Source organism: Dipodomys spectabilis, unplaced genomic scaffold, assembly GCF_019054845.1.
Source record: "Dipodomys spectabilis isolate Male_0828 unplaced genomic scaffold, ASM1905484v1 ptg000365l, whole genome shotgun sequence".
In the NCBI taxonomy this organism is placed as follows: domain Eukaryota; kingdom Metazoa; phylum Chordata; class Mammalia; order Rodentia; family Heteromyidae; genus Dipodomys; species Dipodomys spectabilis.
In genome coordinates this window covers 4,072,741-4,090,198 of record NW_024871042.1, presented here as the reverse complement: position 1 = coordinate 4,090,198, position 17,458 = coordinate 4,072,741, and the positions used below count along the sequence as shown (strand labels likewise).

The following is a 17,458-nucleotide window of genomic DNA, read 5'->3' as shown; positions in this document are numbered from 1 at the left end:
CAGAACCTCTAGTTGTGTACAACATACAGTTTTGCCTAGCTCTGATCACACAGACCTGGTCACAAGCTAGAAAGAAGGAAAATAAAGCGGGTCTAGGAGGAATCAAAGTCATCATTCCTTAACTCATCAAACTCGTATTTATTCCCTGGTTTCCAGAAGTCACCAGTGTCTGATTTGGGAGGATAAATCTGAGGTTGGTTTAGCTGGTAGCCATTTAAATGGAGCAAGATGGGGCTGGGAAGGTGGCTCAGTGGTTGAGAGCTTGCCTTGCATGCATGAGGCCCTGGGTTCAATTCCTCAGCACCACATAAGCAGAAAAAGCCGGAAGTAGAGCTGTGGCTCCAGTGGTAGAGTGCTAGCCTTGAGCTGAAGAGCTGAGGGACAGCGCCTAGGCCCAGAGTTCAGGCCCCACGACCAGCAAAAAAAATAAAAATAAATTAAATGGAGCAAGATATGTATCAGATTTGCTATAAATATAAAATTTAAAAAAACCCATGAAGTATTAATTAGATGTTCCCAAAATAGTTCTTTTGGTCATCTGATTTCTTGTGTGTGAAACGAGTATTGGAGTTCATAGTGGTTGGCACAGTTTTAGTTCTGGGAAGACAGCCACTAGCGCTGTTGTGTATTTCCTTGCTTTTATCATTTGTAAATAATGTAGTGTGCCATATTAAGCTTTAAATAGTTTTCTCGAGGACTTACGGATGATATGAGGAATAATAAATGGAGAAAGGCAATCATTTTTCAGTGGTGCTGGGATAGAACCCAGAACCTCAATCATGCTCAGCAAACACTACCTCTGAGTTATATCCCCACCCAGGGAAAGAGGAATCCTATCTTATAATGACCGCCCCCCTCAAAAAAAAAAAAAAAAAAAGTGCCTGGAGTAAGTTAGACCATCATTCTGATATGGTGTTTCTTCTCTCAAAGCTGTTCTAGTGAAATGACAAGAAAATGGCATGGGGATATTGGGTAGAAAACTTTTTTTTTTTTTTGGTTATGGGGCTTGAATTCAGGGGTCCTGGGCTCTGTCCCTGGGCTTTTTCACTCAAGGCTAGCACTCTATCACTTTGAGCCACAGTGCTACTTCCAGCTTGCTTTTTTGATAACTTATTGGAGATAAGAGTCTCACAGATTTTCCTGTCTGGGCTGGCTTCAAACCATAATTCTCAGATCTGTTTCCTGAGTAGCTATAATGACAGGAGTAAGCCACTGGCACCCAGCTTAGAAAGTATTTTTAAAATACACTTTGTGTAAACAGATCCGTTAAGCCACGTGAAACAATAGCAATCGATTCTTGCTTAAAACAGCAATCTCAGTGGTTGGGTTTCTAGAACAGCCATACATTACTGTCATAGAAGCCTGCTTTCTGTGGGAAGACCTAGAGGATCCTGCATTTCAAGTTCCATAAAACTGGGATACGTACCATAAACATTGTAGTATGAAACACAATTCTCTTGGGGGCAGTAGAATATCCTCTAGCTATAATCTGGGCACAGAGGGGTCCCTAACTAGTGACTAGCGCCCCAGCATCAGGAATCTCAGCATGGTACCTTCAAAAGCAAGTCTTTGCCTTTTTGTTTTTTATTTTTATTTTTTGGTGGTCCTGGGCTTTAAATGAAGGATCTTCTGCTTCCTAGGTAGTTCCTTTACCTCTGAGCCATGTTTCCAACCCAGGTAAGCATGCCTAGCTGACTGTAGCCCACATTATTTTTCCTTTCTTTCTTTCTGTTTTTGTTTTTGTCCACTTGGGACCTGGGCATTGTCCCAGAGCTCTTTTGCTCAAGGCTAACTTTAAGCCACAGCACCACTTCTGGTTTCCTGGTGGTTAACTGGAGATAAGTATCTTATAGACTTTCCAGCCTGGGCTGGCTTTGAACAACAATCCTTAGATCTCAGCCTTCTGAGTAGGTAGGATTACAGGTGTGAGCCACCAGCATCTGGCCTGGCTCCCCCCCGCATTCTTGCAGTCCTAGCAACTCACTCCTGTCCCCCACCTCCACCCCAAATGGCTCAGTCAAGTTTCTGCTGTTCCCTGACCAACTACAAATTTTCCATGCATATATATATATATATGTATATATATATATATACATATATATATATATACACACACACACACATATATATATATATTACTACTCTGATAATATTCACATCATCTATTACTTTTTTTTCTTTCTCCCCTCCTTACTCCCCTTTTCTTTTCTCCTTCCCTGGTACACTCTACTTTCATGGCCTTAGTTATTTTGTTTCCCTCCAGATTCCACATATTAAAGAAAATGTGTAACATTTGTCTTTGTGGAACTAGTTTAGTTCATTTAATATAATGATTTCCAGCTCCTAAATGGTTGAGTTTTATGCTATTTACAGCAATGGGAAGAATGCTATTTTCTTAAAAATGAAAGTTATAAAACAAAACAGTAAGACACTCAGAACTGGAGACAATCTTGGGTAATTACTATTCTGTCCTATAAACTAAGAGTTCAGATATTTTTTGGGGGGGAGAGGGTCATGGGACTTGAACAGTGCTTGAGCACAGTCCTTGAACTGTTCTGCTTAAGGCTAGTGCTCTGCCACTTTGAGCCACAGCTCTACTTAGTAGTTATCTGGAGATAAGAGTCTCATGAGCCAGATGCTCGTGGCTCCTGCCTGTAATCTTAGCTACTCAAGAAGCTGAGATCTGGGGACCACGGTTCAAAGACAGCCAGGGCAGGAAAAGCCATTAGACTCTTCTCTCCAATTAACCACCAGAAAACCAGAAGTGGCACTGTGGCTTAAGTGGTAGAGCACGAGCCTTGAACTGGAGATCTGAGGGACAGCGCCCAGATCCAGAGTCAAGCCGCATGACCACCACCACCACCAACAACAAAAAGTCTCATGGACTTTCTTGCTCAGGCTGGCTTCAAACCGCAATCTTCAGACAGCCTCCTGAGTAGCTAGGATTACAGGTGTGAGCCACCAGCACCTGGCTAAGTTCAATATTTTCAAAGAACATAATACAAGGAACAAAAACAGATCGTAGAAAATAAAAACTCTAGCCTCAAACCAAAGAACAAACTCATATTTGTACAGAAGCAAAGTTTATTAGAACAAAAAGCCATGAAACATGGAAAAGATTTAGTAGGGAACAAACTAAGTATCTTATATCATCCCTTATGGAATGTATTTTTCTATTTTATGGAAGTGTAAAAACTTTTGACAGTCCTCTCATCTTTTTTTTTTTTTTAAAGAGAATACAAGGGGTCAGACGATTGCTCCAAGTAGGCCTCCAAGTCAGGCTGCAGTTGCTTGTGGTGGATACCCTTCATCTTCCTGTGTCTGCTGAAGTGAGACTTCCACTGAAAGCTCTGCCCACAGGCCTTGCACATGTAGGGCTTCTCCCCGTTGTGTGCCCTCTGCGGGAAGGTGAGGTGGGACTTGTGGAAAAAGCCTGGGCCACTGTCTCTGCATGTGCAAGGCTTCTCTTCTGAGCATCCCCGCTTGTGTGTGATTAAAGCTGACTTGTTGCTGAAGCCCAGGCCACACTGTGTGCACACGTACGGCTTCTCCCGTAAGTGTTTCCTCTTGTGCCTGATCAGCCCTGCCTGGTGGCTGAAGCCTCGCCCACACTCCCGGCACACATATGGCTTTTCCCCTGAGTGTGTCCTCTGATGTGCAATAAGGTTTGACTTCTGGCTGAAGCCTCGCCCGCACACCTCACACACCATGGGCTTTTCCCCAGAGTGTGTCCTCTGGTGTCTGATGAGATTTGATTGTTGGCTGAAGCCACGACCACAATCTTTGCACACAATTGGCTTCTCCCCGGAGTGAATGTTCTGGTGTCTGTTGAGGTGTGACTTGAGACTAAACCCTCTCCCGCAGACCCCACACACATATGGCTTCTCTCCGGTGTGGGTCCTCCTGTGAGAGATGAGGGTTGAATTCTGGCTAAAGCTGTGCCCACAGATGCCACACACGTAAGGCTTCTCCTTTGAGTGGGTCCTCTGGTGGTTGACGAGGGTGGTCCTCTGCCGGAAGCACCGCCCACACTCCTTGCAGGCGTAAGGCTTCTCTCCGGAGTGTGTCCTCTGGTGGGAGATAAGGTTTGACCTGTCACTGAAGCCGAGACCACAGTCACTGCACACAATGGTCTTCTCCTCTAAGTGTGTCCTTTGGTGTCTAACCACAGCTGACTTCTGGCTAAAGCATTTCCCACACTCCCGGCACACATACGGCTTCTCCCCAGAGTGTGTCCTCTGGTGTATGATGAGGTTGGACTTCTGACTGAAGCCTCGCCCGCACTCAGTGCACGAGTAAGGCTTCTCCCCCGAGTGTGTCCTCTGGTGAATAATGAGGGTTGACTTGCGGTTAAAACCTCGACCACACTCCCTGCACACCATAGGCTTCTCCTCGGTGTGTGCCTTCTGGTGTCTGGCCAGGCTTTTCTTCAGACTGAAGCCTTTCTCACACACCCCACACACATAAGGCTTCTCTCCGGAGTGGATCCTCTGATGGCTCAGCAGGTTTGCCATCTTGCTGAAGCCCAGGCCGCACTCTCCACAGTTGACTGTTCCAAATCCTAAGACTTCTATCCTCTTCAGCAATCTGTCTGTTTCCTCGGGGTTCTGTGTGTGAGCTGGGCTGGCTTCCTTCTCCACCACTCGGATGCCATTCCGAGAGCTGACTGCCTGTCTCTGGGGCAGTCTGGAGAAGGCTCCCAAAGTGCTTTTCTCTGTTTGGCCAAATGAAGGCTTGGTGCCTCCTTTCTCGGGCTTTATCTCTCCAGGAGATAAACCTTTATCTCTCCAGGAGATTCTATCAGAGGATTGCTGCTGCTTCTCCCAGACCCTTGAGCGTGGATCTCCTGGCTCAACTTGACTTTCTGTGCACAGGCATGTGAAGATCCAGGGGGGATGATTACGTAGCATATGTTGCAAGGGGAACTTACACTTGGGAAAATCGGGAGGGCAGAAAGAATCGGGGTAGACTTCTGGTTTTGGTTCTGCTGCAGAGAGAAAGGTCTGAGTCAACACAGGAGGCCTTGGTAGGGCAGCTCCACAACTGTGCCTGATCTGATGGTGGGATTTGAGAGGGCTACCTGGTGCTTCTTCATCTTTTTAATTTTTTAATTTTTGGGGGTCAGTTTTGAGACATGAATTCAGGGCCTGGGCACTGTCCTGAGCTTTTTTGCTCAAGGCTAGCACTGTACCACTTTCAGCCATAGCCTGACTTCCAGTTTTCAGGTGGTTAATTGGAGTTAAGAGTCTCATGGGCTTTCCTGCCTGTGCTGGATTCTCAGATCTCAGCCTCCTGAGTAGCTAGGAGTAGAGGCATGAGCCACCAACATATGGCTTCCAACACTTCTTTACATGACCTGCTTTCCATCACTTTATCTTACATCTCCTATTACAATCCAGGTAACTTAAGTAAGGTTACAAAAAATTTAAAGCCGGGGCTGGGAAGGTGGCTCAGTGGTAGAGCACTTGCCTTGCATGCCTGAGGCCCTGGGTTTGATTCCTCAGCACCACATAAGCAAAAAGAAAAAAGCCGGAAGTGGCGCTGGGTTCAAGTGGTAGAGCACTAGCCTTGAGCTGAAGAGCTGAGGAACAGCGCCCAGGCCCAGAGTTCAGGCCCCACGACCGGACCAAAAAAAAAAAAACAAAAAACAAAAAATTTAAAGCCAACTATACTAAAATTGCCTAAGAACCACACACTGATAGGAACTATGTCTACAAGTATTTTTTTTTAATTTGGTTTGGTTTTTACTTTGACCAAGAGCTAGCTAACCATGGGGTCTAATTTCCTTATGAGGACAAAGGGGTAGATTGAGAGAACAATCATTTGAACTGGATGGAGCAGCCCAGTGTGAGAAGCTGCATAAGAGTGAAAGGTGCTCCCACCTTGTACCCCTTGCTATCTCTAAGCCCTTGTTAACTGCCATATTTAGTATAGATGAAAATTCCCCCCAGAAATCAGTGTAAAAGAAAAATTTCAGGCTGGGAATGTGGCTTAATGGCAGAGTACTTGCCTGGCATGCATGAAGCCCTGGGTTCAATTCCTTAGTACCACATAAGCAGAAAAAGCCAGAAATGACACTGTGGCTCAAGTGGTAGAGTACTAGCCTTGAGCAGAAGAGGCTCAGGGACAGTGCCCAGGCCCTGAGGTCAAGGCCCAGAGCTGGCCAAAAACAAAGAAAGAAAAGATAATTTTCAGGCTTAGGATATTGCTCAGTAGTAAAACACTTCCCTATCATTCATAAAGCCCTAGGTTTGATCCCTAGAACCTGAAAGGAAAACAGAAAAAAGAAAAGAAAAAAATTCCACCTTATACTGCTAGTATAAGAAATGTTATCATTGGGCTGGGAAGGTGGCTCAGTGGTAGAGCGCTTGCCTTGCACGCATGAGGCCCTGGGTTTGATTCCTCAGCACCACACAAGTAAAAAGAAAAAAGCCGGAAGTGGCGCTGTGGCTCAAGTGGTAGAGTGCTAGCCTTGAGCTGAAGAGCTGAGGGACAGCGCCCAGGCCCAGAGTTCAGGTCCCACGACTGGACCAAAAAAAAAAAAAGAAAGAAAGAAATGTTATCATTGAATATATTGTTTCATCACCACTGGTTCTAGTCAGCTCACAGGAATCAAAGACCAGGCATTTTGAGAAACTAGTATAGATGTTACCATATCTGCCTAAACTTTTCTTGCCAATGAATAATCAGGCATCAGAACCGTAGACATATTTACATGCCAGAACTATTTCATCATATATATAAAGCTTTTCAATTATAACTGAATTACCTAGTTAGCACAGTAATAATTAGCTAATAATTATAGTTAGTATAATCACTCTTTCATAATACTTAAAAATTCCTGCTTTTTAATCCAGGCACCATGGCTCACATATATAACTGTAGTTTCTCAGGAAACAAGATCAGGAAGATCACAAAGTTCCAGGCCAGGAGTTTATGAGACTCCATTTCAAGGGAAGAAAGAAGCTGTGAAAAGCCTAAAATAGGAGGACAGTGGTCCACTTGCAGGTCTGGGCAAAAAGCAAGATCTTATCTTAAAAAAATCAGTTGAGGGGTGGGTGAGGCTGGAGGTGTGGTTCAGCAGTAGAGCACCTGCCTAGCAATTCTGAGGCCCTAAGTTCAAACCCTAGTATCATCAAAAACATATATTCCTGCCTCCTTTCTGCCAGTAAACTACTAAAAAAAAAAAAGTTACCCCTCCCTGTTTCAATGCCTATCAAATATCTAAGCCCGACTCCTTCCTTTCAGCAGCTTTAGCGGTCTTTGCGTTAAGCTAGCACGAGTCTCAGGAGCCACTGGTCTTGCCTGATACCCATCTCTCCCACCCAGTCACTCCAGACTGAATCCTGTTTCACAGAGTTCTCACTAAGTTCATTTTGTAAAATATAGGTTGTTTGAAGCTGATTTTGTATTTATTTCTGGCCAGTAATCACCCTGAGACTACAGTAGGTAACGCTAAATTCTGTTAGCTGTTTTTCCTATTCAAAAGGATAAAGAAAACAATTACTACTATCTCCTTCTATATTCTCCTCCATAGGAGGTAACAGATACAGGGCAAGTAGGTCCTTTGCCAGCAGAAAGAACTTCTGTGTCCTGAAAAGCTGGCAAGCTGACTTTGATATAAGAAATACCCTTACCCATCCTTAGGTGAATCCAGGTCTCTAATATGTACACTAATTTTGTGGCTATCCAAAAAGTAGCAGGCTTTATTTATACTAAACAAGGAGGACTACTGAATACAAAAAGCATACACTGTTTTCACATTTTTCACTTCATACATCCATTTAGTATCTGATCATTTTATTAAGGTAAAGTAAGATCAAGTGGACAGGTTCCCTCCCCAGCCCCTGGTCAATGTATCCTCTCTCCCAACCCTCTAGGCTGCTGACATCTATATGCCACATTTGCCCACTCACTTGGACAGGGAGCTGGTAGACATTTTCTCTCCTCTTTCCACGTCTCTTTGCCTTGCTCCAGCTGAGTGATGAGTTTTGGTTTTGAAAATGGAATTCCTGCTCGTAGGAAAAGAAAGTAAGATGGTGGTAGATTATCAGGTCTGGTGCCAACTGAAGATTTCAGAACCCAAACTGGTTGAGAAACTTCAAAGGATAGTACAATGACCTGAAATAGTACAGAAGGTAAATTTGGATGGGAACACATGGTTTCTACTCCATGATGGGTGGATGTACGCTTCTCTGATGGTTGTGATTTATCAACTTGATTGGGTGAAGGAGTACCTAAGAGATTTGTGAAGCATAGCTCTATCAACTTGATTGGGTGAAGGAGTACCTAAGAGATTTGTGAAGCATAGTTCAGTGTATGTTTGTGAGGGTGTTTCCAGAGAGTTAACTAAATGGGGTGTTGAAAAACCTGCCTTGAATATGGATAGCGCCATCCCAGAAGTTAAAGGCCTGAATAGAATAAAAGGGAATAAAGGAGAAAGCCAGTAGCACGTGCAGGCCTGCTCATCGGCACCCTGTTCCCTGGTCACGACATGATGCTCTGCATTCTCTTCCAGCCACAATGGAGTGGAACTTCGGAAACCATGAGCCAAAATAAATGCTTCCTTCCTCTAAGCTGTTTTGCTTATTCATCACAGCAATAAAGTCTAACACAGAGCATTTATACCAGAGAAATGGTGTCACTGCTGTAGCTACCTGATGATGTAGTTCTAAAGACATAGAGGGACTGGTTTCCAAGAGGAATGTGGAAATTTGAAGACAGCTTAGAGAAGAAGACCTAGAATGCTAAAAGCAGACCTTAATGGGCAATTCTGGCAGGATTTCAGAATGCCAATATAAATGAAGACCAAAAGACCGGACTCATTAGGTTTCAGAGGGAACAAGAACTATACTGGGAATTGGACTACAGGCAATTTGTGTCATATTCTGACAAAGAACTTTTCTACATTTTGTCCATTCCCTGAAACGGTAGAGGCTGTGTTTAAAGGTGGTGGACTAATTAAATTGAATGACGAAACGACAAGGCAACCCAGCATTCAGGCTGTGGAATGTCTACTGCTGTCTGCTTTTAGCCAGGCTTATAGTGAGAACTAGGAGCAAATAGTAGAGAGAAAAAAAAATAGCTTAGGCAAAGAAAAGAAGCATGTTTAAAGTTGTGGACAAGGAAAGTTGGGGTATTAAAGAGATTAGAGTCACTAAAAAGCCAAGTACTTTGCATTGGGTTAACAGGGAAGATGCCACAACATCTCAAAAATCAATGAGACCCCACCCATCACAAGATCAAGGGTGTGAAAGTGTTCACTAACTGCAAACACTTTCTCTGGAGAAAAGTGCTGCTGGGTGCCCTAGTTGCAGAGTTGCCTAGGGAAGTGTTTCCTCAGATTCAACAGTCCAGAAAGTCAGAGGTACTTCAGCTCATAGGCCAAGTGGATCAAGTTACTGTTTTGGCAGCAGACTCTGGCTTTGGCATGTGGCGATGATTGTGCAGGCACACAGAATGAAAGAGTTCTGGAGTCATGGAGGCTTCCACCCAGATTTCAAAGGCCCGAGAGGCTAGGTCAGTGTATGGCAGGTAGCCCCTGGTAAGGGCAATATGTAAAGCGGAGAGGGTAAAGCTGAAGTCACAGTGGAAACCTGCAGGAAGTTTGAGATGCTAAGAATATGGAACATCTGCTCAAGAAAACTTCAGACAGACAGCACTGTCAGCCCAAGAGAGAGGTCATGCGGGTTGTAAATGACAAGACCATAGGTGTGTGGCTGCCCAAGCCTGTTGGCACTCACACATCATGACACCATATGCAATAAATGTAGGAGATGGTTCTATAGGATTTAATGTTTTCCTTTCTGGGATTTGTTCTTGCTTTGTTCCTACCCCTTCTGTACCTCCATTCCTCTTTAGGAATCAAAAACGTTTATTCTTTGCCACTGTGTTCTAGGAGTAATAAACCTGCTTTAAAAATCTTACAGGGTGGGGCTGGGAAGATGACTCAGTGTTAGAGTGCTTGCCTTGCATGCATGAGGCCCTGGGTTCGATTCCTCAGCACCACATAAGCAGAAAAAGCCAGAAGTGGCACTATGGCTCAGGTGGTAGAGTGCTCACCTTGAGCTGAAGAGCTGAAGGACAGTGCCCAGACCCATAGTTCAAGCCCCACGACAAAAAAAAAAATCTTACAGGGCTCACAGTTAAGTGTTTGTCTTGGATTTCAGAAGGCTTTGGATATGGACTTTTAAACAATGTTGGAATTATAAAGGCTATAAGGACTCTTCAAAATGGACTGAACATTTATGCATTCATGAGACGTACATGATCCTTTTGGGGTTGTAATGTTAAAGGTTAAAAGAGCTGTGTTGGTGTCAAGTTGATAAAGCGTAGATTTGTGACAGTTAAGCTTGCCACCTTGACTGAGTTGAGAAGGAGATCAGTAAAGCACACCTTTTGGTGTGTCTGTGAGGGTATTTCCAAAAAGAATTAACAACAGGGTTATGTAGGTGGCATCATCCTACACAAAATAAAAGGGGTCCTCCCAAAGGCCAAGTCAGAAAGCAAGATGGCTGTCTCAAGCACAGCAAAAACTAAAGTTCTTGTAGTGCAAATGCAAGTCCTAAGATGTACATCTATATCTTATATATCTATATCCATATCTTACCCAGAGAGACCAAGTTGCTATAATTCTCCAGCATCACTTCTCTGTAAAGGGTCCTCTGAGCAGGGCTTAGCAGGCTCCACTCTTCCTCAGAGAAATCCACAGCTACATCCCTGAATGCCATAGGTGCCTGTAATATAAAAAACAGCCCTGTTAGCCAGGCACTGGGATCTCACACTTGTAATCCTAGTTACTCAAGAGGCTAAGATAGGAGGATCACTGTTCAAAGCCAGCCTAGAGACTCTTATCTCCAATTAACCACCAGAAAACCGGAAGTGGTGCTATGGCCCAAGAGGTAGAGCACTTGTCTTGAGCTGAAGAGCTCAGGGACAGCACCCAGGCCCAGAGTTCAAGCTCCACGACTGACCAAAACAAAAAACCAAAAACCAAAAACCAACCATCCCTGTTTGCCCAGGAGCCAACCTTATACATGGCTTATAATGCTTCCCAGGGGGAGGCAGTAAATATCAACATCCTGATACCATGTGTTTCACGACCTTTAAACCAGTCTATAATTAGTTGGCAGCATTTGTGAACCTATATATTCAAACTGGTATACAAAAAAAAAAAAAAAAGAGTCTCAAAGTTTTAAGAACCTTAAATCCCGGCAGAAGTTCAAATAAAATATATAAATTAAGCAACAATAAAGAATAACAGACTTGGGCTGGGAAGGTGGCTCAGTGGTAGAGCGCTTGCCTTGCATGCCTGAGGCCCTGAGTTCGATTCCTCAGTACCACATAAGCAAAAAGAAAAAAAAAAGCTGGAAGTGGTGCTGTAGTTCAAGTGGTAGAGCACTAGCCTTGAGCTGAAGAGCTGAGGGACAGCACCCAGGCCCAGAGTTCAGGCCCCATGACCCCTCCCCCAAAAAAAATAAGAAAAGAAAAAGAAAGCTTGGAAGAAGAAAAGTAGTAACAGAAACAGGGTGGAGTTTGAGATTTTGAAATAGGCTAATTAGGAAAGAACACTTGGCTAGTGTATGTTCTACCACCTAAGCCACACCTCCAATCCCTCCTTTTCAAAGAACAATATGTACTTCACTAGGATGAAGTCTGTTTGGAAGAGGTGAATGGAATTTGCTGTTGGACATACTAGGCTTGATATACATGCAAGATATCCAAGTAGAAATGTGAAGTCGACAGCAGAGACAAAGGAGTAGAGCCAAAGGCAGAGATCTTGGCTGAACCTCAGATATCTAAAACCTTAAGAGTAGATAGCTCTTGTATCATGCAGTAGAAGCTATAGCAGGTCACAGATCAGTAAGATCAGGAGAAACAGGAGCAGGAAGCCAGAGGCAGGGAAAACCATCATTTTGAATTTAGATACTTCTTTCCTGCTTCTGGCCATGCTATTCTGTCTGGGAAGAAATTTTTACTTTTTGTGTTTGGTTATGGGGCTTGAATTCAGGGCCTGAGCACTGTCCCTGAGCTTCTTCACTCAAGGCTAGCACTCTACCACTTTGAGCCACAGTGTTACTTACGGTTTTCTGGTGGTTCATTGGATATAAGAGTCTTACGAATTTTCCTGCTTGGGCTGGCTTCAAACTGTGATCCTTAGATCTCAGCCTCCTGAATAGCTCGGATTACAGGTGTGAACCACCAGCGCCCAATGAAAATTTTACTTTTTAAACAACTAAAGAAAATTAAATATAGATTAGGTATTCAATAATAGTAACATTATTAATATTGGGTCTAACAATAAAGTCATACAGGTAGGATTTGGACCTATATTAAAATAAAATTTATATATATATAGACATGCCTACTGAGGTATTTGCAGATGAAATAACTGAGATTTGCGGCAAACTACTTTAGCATGGAAAAGTTAAGTGAGTGCACACAGAACTGAATGATAACTTCACAGCACTTGACAAGACCTGAACAAATGCTGAGAAAAGAAATGCAGGGGTGGAAGTAGCACTGTCGCTCAAAGTGGTAGACAATAACCTTGAGCGAAAAATCTCAAGGACAGTGCCCAGGCCCTGAGTTCAAGACCCCTCAAAACCAAACAACCAAACAAAAAATGCAGGGGCAAGGATGAAAGTGTAATGAATAAGGGGACTTGGTTGGAATATTTCTTGTGAAACAAGCCTGTTTTCCTGAAGGAACCAGCTGGGGCACTGATTCCCAAAGGGACATTACAGAACATAAGACATTAAAACAAAGCAAAGGAAACCCAATCATGAATGCAAAATTAAGTGGTACTCACCTGAAACTGGGGTCAGGTCCCAAAGAGTCCTCCTTTCCTCATCCAGGGATCATGGGAGACAGAACAAATAAGGTTTTCAAGTCACTGGAAATCAGCAAGCTCCAATCACATGACACCTCTTGTGGCTCAAAAGTACTGGGAATGGACCTAACAGAAGAAGGAGGAAAACAAACAAACAAAAAACAAGAATTTGGGGTGGCTTCCTAGTTATAGAGCTGGAGTAGTCCCACAATTCAGGTTACCCAGACAGACATGCTGTGGTCACTGAGCACCAAGTGATCCTATGCTGTAATGAAAGGTAATCTTGGAATATACCAGAGACTATTTTACCTCCTTCTATTTGTGCATCTCAATGAAGCAGGTGCTACAATCATTTAACAGATGAGTAGTGAGGCAGATTGATAGCAGCCTCTTACCAAGATGACAAGACTATGAAGTGCCAACTTGTGACTGTGGAGATAAGGACTATAAAGATGGCCACTGTGTCCACTTTGAGATGAATCAAAATTAGTTATAAGGTAAAGTGTTGAATCTGGGCAACAAGTCTTCAGAGTTCTGTTTCAGGCTGTCTGGAAGTTTTCCATAATAAAACATGCAAATGGAATTTTTAATTCTGTGATTTTTGTGGTAATATTACTTTGAAAAACTTACCCAGTTTGACCTCCTCTTCAAGGCCCTAACCTATGGCCGACAAAACAGGCACTAAGATTGCGTCAATGTAACCACCCTACACTCTTGAGAAACCTGGACTCATTTGACTAAGTCTGCTGCCTCCCTTCCCCACTCCAATAAGGCCAAGATGTAGTTGGACCCAAAGACCACCGGCTGCCAAGCAACCAAAACTCCGGTGATCCAGGGCCCCTGGTGCAGTCTCACCCCAACTACATAGTAAATAGAAGAGTCCAACAATGCTCCTTACTCAAGCCATCACAAACCTAGCGACTAGAGACTTCGTCTCTCAAGAAAGCGATTTCAGAGAGGCTGAACTTGTCCCCACCCACAAGAACCCTAGGAGAGAAGGCCTGGGTGTGCTACAGCCACCTACCAACCCGGTTTCACCGCTGAGGTTCACCCCACTCCCTGGGAGAGGGACGCCCACACCCCCAAAACCAGACCTCGGGGAGAGGACGCGCCCAGTCACTCCAGCGCTGCCCTCAGGGTCCACAGACTTAGGCCACAGAGCAGCCTTCCTTCCCGGGCAGGAGGGGGTCTGGCTGCCACAAGGGCCCCCAGGGGAGCATCACTCACCAGAGCCACCGAAGGACAAGGGGGGTCGCTCCGGCCCCCAGCTCCAGCTGGGCGCCGGGACTACACCACCCAAAGTTCCGCGCGGGACGCAGAAACCACACCTCCCAGGATGCTCGGCGCGCCTCGGCTCGCTGCCATTGGCCTCGCGCCGACGGCCCGCGGCTCCCATTGGCCTCCGACGGGCTCGTTTCTGGATAACATGCCTCTGGCCAGCTGGAGAACGGCCACCGCGGCACCTGAGCTCCCCCGCCCCTCGTCATACACCATGTAGAGGCTCCCGGGTGAAGCTCCTCAGCCGGCCGTGACCCTCTAGTTCAGCGCCACTCCCTCAAGGACTACACTTCCCAGTGACACTTGCGAGAACTTCCGCTTCCTGCATGGACGTTCGCCCCACCCCCGCCAAGCGGAAATGACGTCTCCTAGGCGCTTCTTTCAGTCTGGTGTCAGTCCAGGCTTATGGCGGGCCATGTGAACGTCTTACTTAGACTCTACGTTTTCTCGGGTCCTGCGTGGGAGTTGGAAACTTGCCCCTGTGTCCCAAGGGCGCCAGGGTGGCCGCGATCCCTTCGGGCACACATACCTTTTCAGTCTTAGGTGTAGGCCATGGAGAGGCCCACCGGTCTCTCCAAGGCCTCACACCCAGGACAAAGTTAACCTGGATTCTGTGTCCCCGGCCCCGGTCCAGGCACCACCCTGCCCGAGCCTTTACACTGTTCCCTCGTACTGGACTCTACATAGCTGCGAGCAAACTCGTTTTCTGGGGCAAGAGCCTCACATTTAAAAGTGGTTTTTCAGTTTTATTATGAAGATGATATACAGAGGGGTTGCCATTTCATAAGTCAGGTAACAAGTGAAAAGATCCTTCACGTCCATCCTAGGGGACCCGGAGGCAAGCAGACACAGGAGAAAGATTATAAGGTTTGAGGGGCCATATTTTCCCAGGAGAGGGAGCACGTGGCATCCATCTCTACCCAGATAGCAGGAGGGTCTGGGGCAGGAAGTGAGGTAGGTGTGCTCAGGTGGGTCTGGGCAGAGAGAGGGAGTGGCCAGCTGTTAAGCGTTGGGAGGAACTCAGGTCTGTGTGTAGATGAGGACCAAAGGTGGGCTTAATGCTAACAAGAAGTACTTTTTTTTTTTTTTTCTCCCAGAGCTGAGGATACAACTCAGGGCCTTGCATTTGCCAGGTAGTGCTCTTCCACCCAGCTAAATCCCCAATCCCAGGAGCCTCTTATGTCATCATGGCCTGAATAGAATCTAGACAGTAGATGGAGACATGGACTAATGATCTTGTAATCTACACACTACATTTACAATTTTTAAAAAATCTAGATATTTTATCTTTCCCAGAGCAACCCTCTTGCTCCTACATTTTGAACCGTGGTGGCAGCAGAATGAACAGAGCTGTGTTTGGCATAATAGATTTTCATTGCAGGAATGTGGCTGTGAATTTTATCTAGGAAAGGTGAAGATGAAGGAACCTGCTCAAAAGGACCAGTAAAGAGATGTGATGTGGTGGGAGCAGGTGGCTCAGGTCTGTCATCATAGCTACTCAGGAGGCTGAGATCTGAGGATCATGGTTAGAAGCCAGCCACAGCAGAAAAGTTAATGAGACTCATCTCCAATAAACTCAAAAAGCTGGAAGTGGCACTGTGGCTCAAGTGGTAGAGCACTAGATTTGAGCAAAAGAAGCTTAGGAACAGCACCCAGGTCCAAGCCCCAGGACTGGCAAAAAAGAAAGAAAATCAAACAACAACAACAAACCAGATGTGTTGTTGGCGAGCCACAGTACTGTAATATGATCTTACTGCATTGTGGTGGCTTCTCTTACCACTTAAAATAAGATCCATTGAGGCAGCTTAAACCTCTCATGGTGAAAAGGTACAGCTACCAAGTAAGCTATCTAAATTTTCTTTTAGTTTTATTTTTTTTGTACCTCAAAAGGTTGTACAAGGGAGTTATGCCTACACTTTACAGTAGGCTTAGACTTGAAAACAAAGACTTTTTTTTTTTTTTTTCATATTCCCCCAGTGAAGGTCTGAGTGTTTTGTTTGTACAGTCAAGAACAGGAATTTAAGTACGGGTATGTGGCATCTGCCCTCTCAACAGCAGGGGGCACCCTACACACAGTGATTCCTTCCTCTCCTTATTGCTTTTTCTTAATTTGTAAAGAACCCCAACAGGCTGACTGTTCAATATTCAGGGTTCGACTGTCCACAAGCCAGCATCTTCCCTGGACAGTCTGAGCAGCTAGGTCCCCCAAGGAGGCCTCTATCTTTTCATATATTTGTGAAATCAAAGTTTTATCATATTTTAGCCAAGGCTATCACTGATGACAGAAAAAAGGCGCTATTGTTAACGTGGATTCATTTACAGTGGAACCCTCTTGTCAGGAGCACTCCATTCTAGAATGCCCAACAGCCCTAAGATGATTCACGCATGCCAGAAATGAAAATTAGCTGATAACATTGTCTACTTACGTATACATACACATACATTATATAGAAAAATTATCTCACATATATGTATACTCCAGACTATAGTATAAAGAAGTAATTTACAAAGAAAGAATACATAATAATACACTTCAATATACAGATCTATCAAGCATGGTATCATTAGAAAACAAAAGAGCAAATGTTTACACATATATATGTAGAAGTGAGACAGACCTATTTACAATGAATAAGTCTGGAAGATAGATTGAGGTTCTAGGACCCTTGGTAACACACATACCTCTGCCTATGGCCTGGCTTTTCTTTCTTTCTTTTTTTTTTTGTCAATTGTGGGGCTTGAACTCTGGGCCTGGGCGCTGTCCCTAAGCTCTTCAGCTCAAGGCTAATGCTCTACCACTTGAGCCACAGTGCCACTTTCAGTTTTCTAGTGGTTTATTGGAGAGAAGAGTCTCACAGACTTTCCTGCCCAGGCTGGCTTTGAACTGCAATCCTCAGATTTCAGTCTCTTGAGTAGAATTACAAGCGTGAGCCGCCAGTGCCCGGCCTTTGACCTGTTTTTTTGAGAAACCCATCGTGAGAGGGTCTTGACCAAAGATGTGTTAAGGGCATGTGTGCCTCAGCAAGCATCTTTAATCAACCCCACTGATCCCTGTGTCCCTGAAAAATGTACATGTTAGAACTTTAACCATTAAGAACACCACTAATCACCTACTGTGTACCAGATACTAACCACAGCCACCATGATGGGTGAACTTTGTTCTTTTGTTTTACTGAGGAAATGGAGAAGAAAGTAAATGGAATAAATACAAGAATACTCTCATAGAAATGTGAGGGGGAAAAACACAAAATATTTCCTCCTCCTTTCTCACACCATTCAAAACAACACTTCAGACGTGGAGCAGGGGTTCCCACACACCAATGCCCTTACAAGCAGGCACCGGCTGGG

At 44.6% G+C, this 17,458-nt stretch overlaps 1 protein-coding gene across 1 annotated transcript; it reads right to left on the bottom strand.

Annotated features, from left to right (window-relative positions):
* Nucleotides 1–2,960: 2,960 nt before the first annotated feature.
* Znf133 (zinc finger protein 133) lies at nt 2,961–14,140 on the bottom strand. The gene is made up of 6 exons (XM_042666558.1): nt 14,060–14,140; nt 12,812–12,958; nt 10,610–10,736; nt 7,917–8,012; nt 4,199–4,987; nt 2,961–3,781 (listed from the first exon to the last, which is right to left on the bottom strand). Exons 3-6 carry the CDS (start codon nt 10,728–10,730, stop codon nt 3,228–3,230), a joined length of 1,560 nt encoding a protein of 519 aa, XP_042522492.1. The 5' UTR covers nt 10,731–10,736; nt 12,812–12,958; nt 14,060–14,140; the 3' UTR covers nt 2,961–3,227.
* Nucleotides 14,141–17,458: the final 3,318 nt, after the last annotated feature.

Excerpts from the sequence above, each read along its gene's own strand:
- Znf133 (XM_042666558.1), bottom strand. The coding sequence starts at position 10,730 with ATGGCATTCAGGGATGTAGCTGTGGATTTCTCTGAGGAAGAGTGGAGC. Across the intron at positions 8,013-10,609 it reads TAGCAACTTGGTCTCTCTGG|GAATTCCATTTTCAAAACCA; the intron begins GTAAGATATGGA and ends TCCTACGAGCAG. Across the intron at positions 4,988-7,916 it reads TCTACCAGCTCCCTGTCCAA|CAGAACCAAAACCAGAAGTC; the intron begins GTGAGTGGGCAA and ends TTCTCTCTGCAG.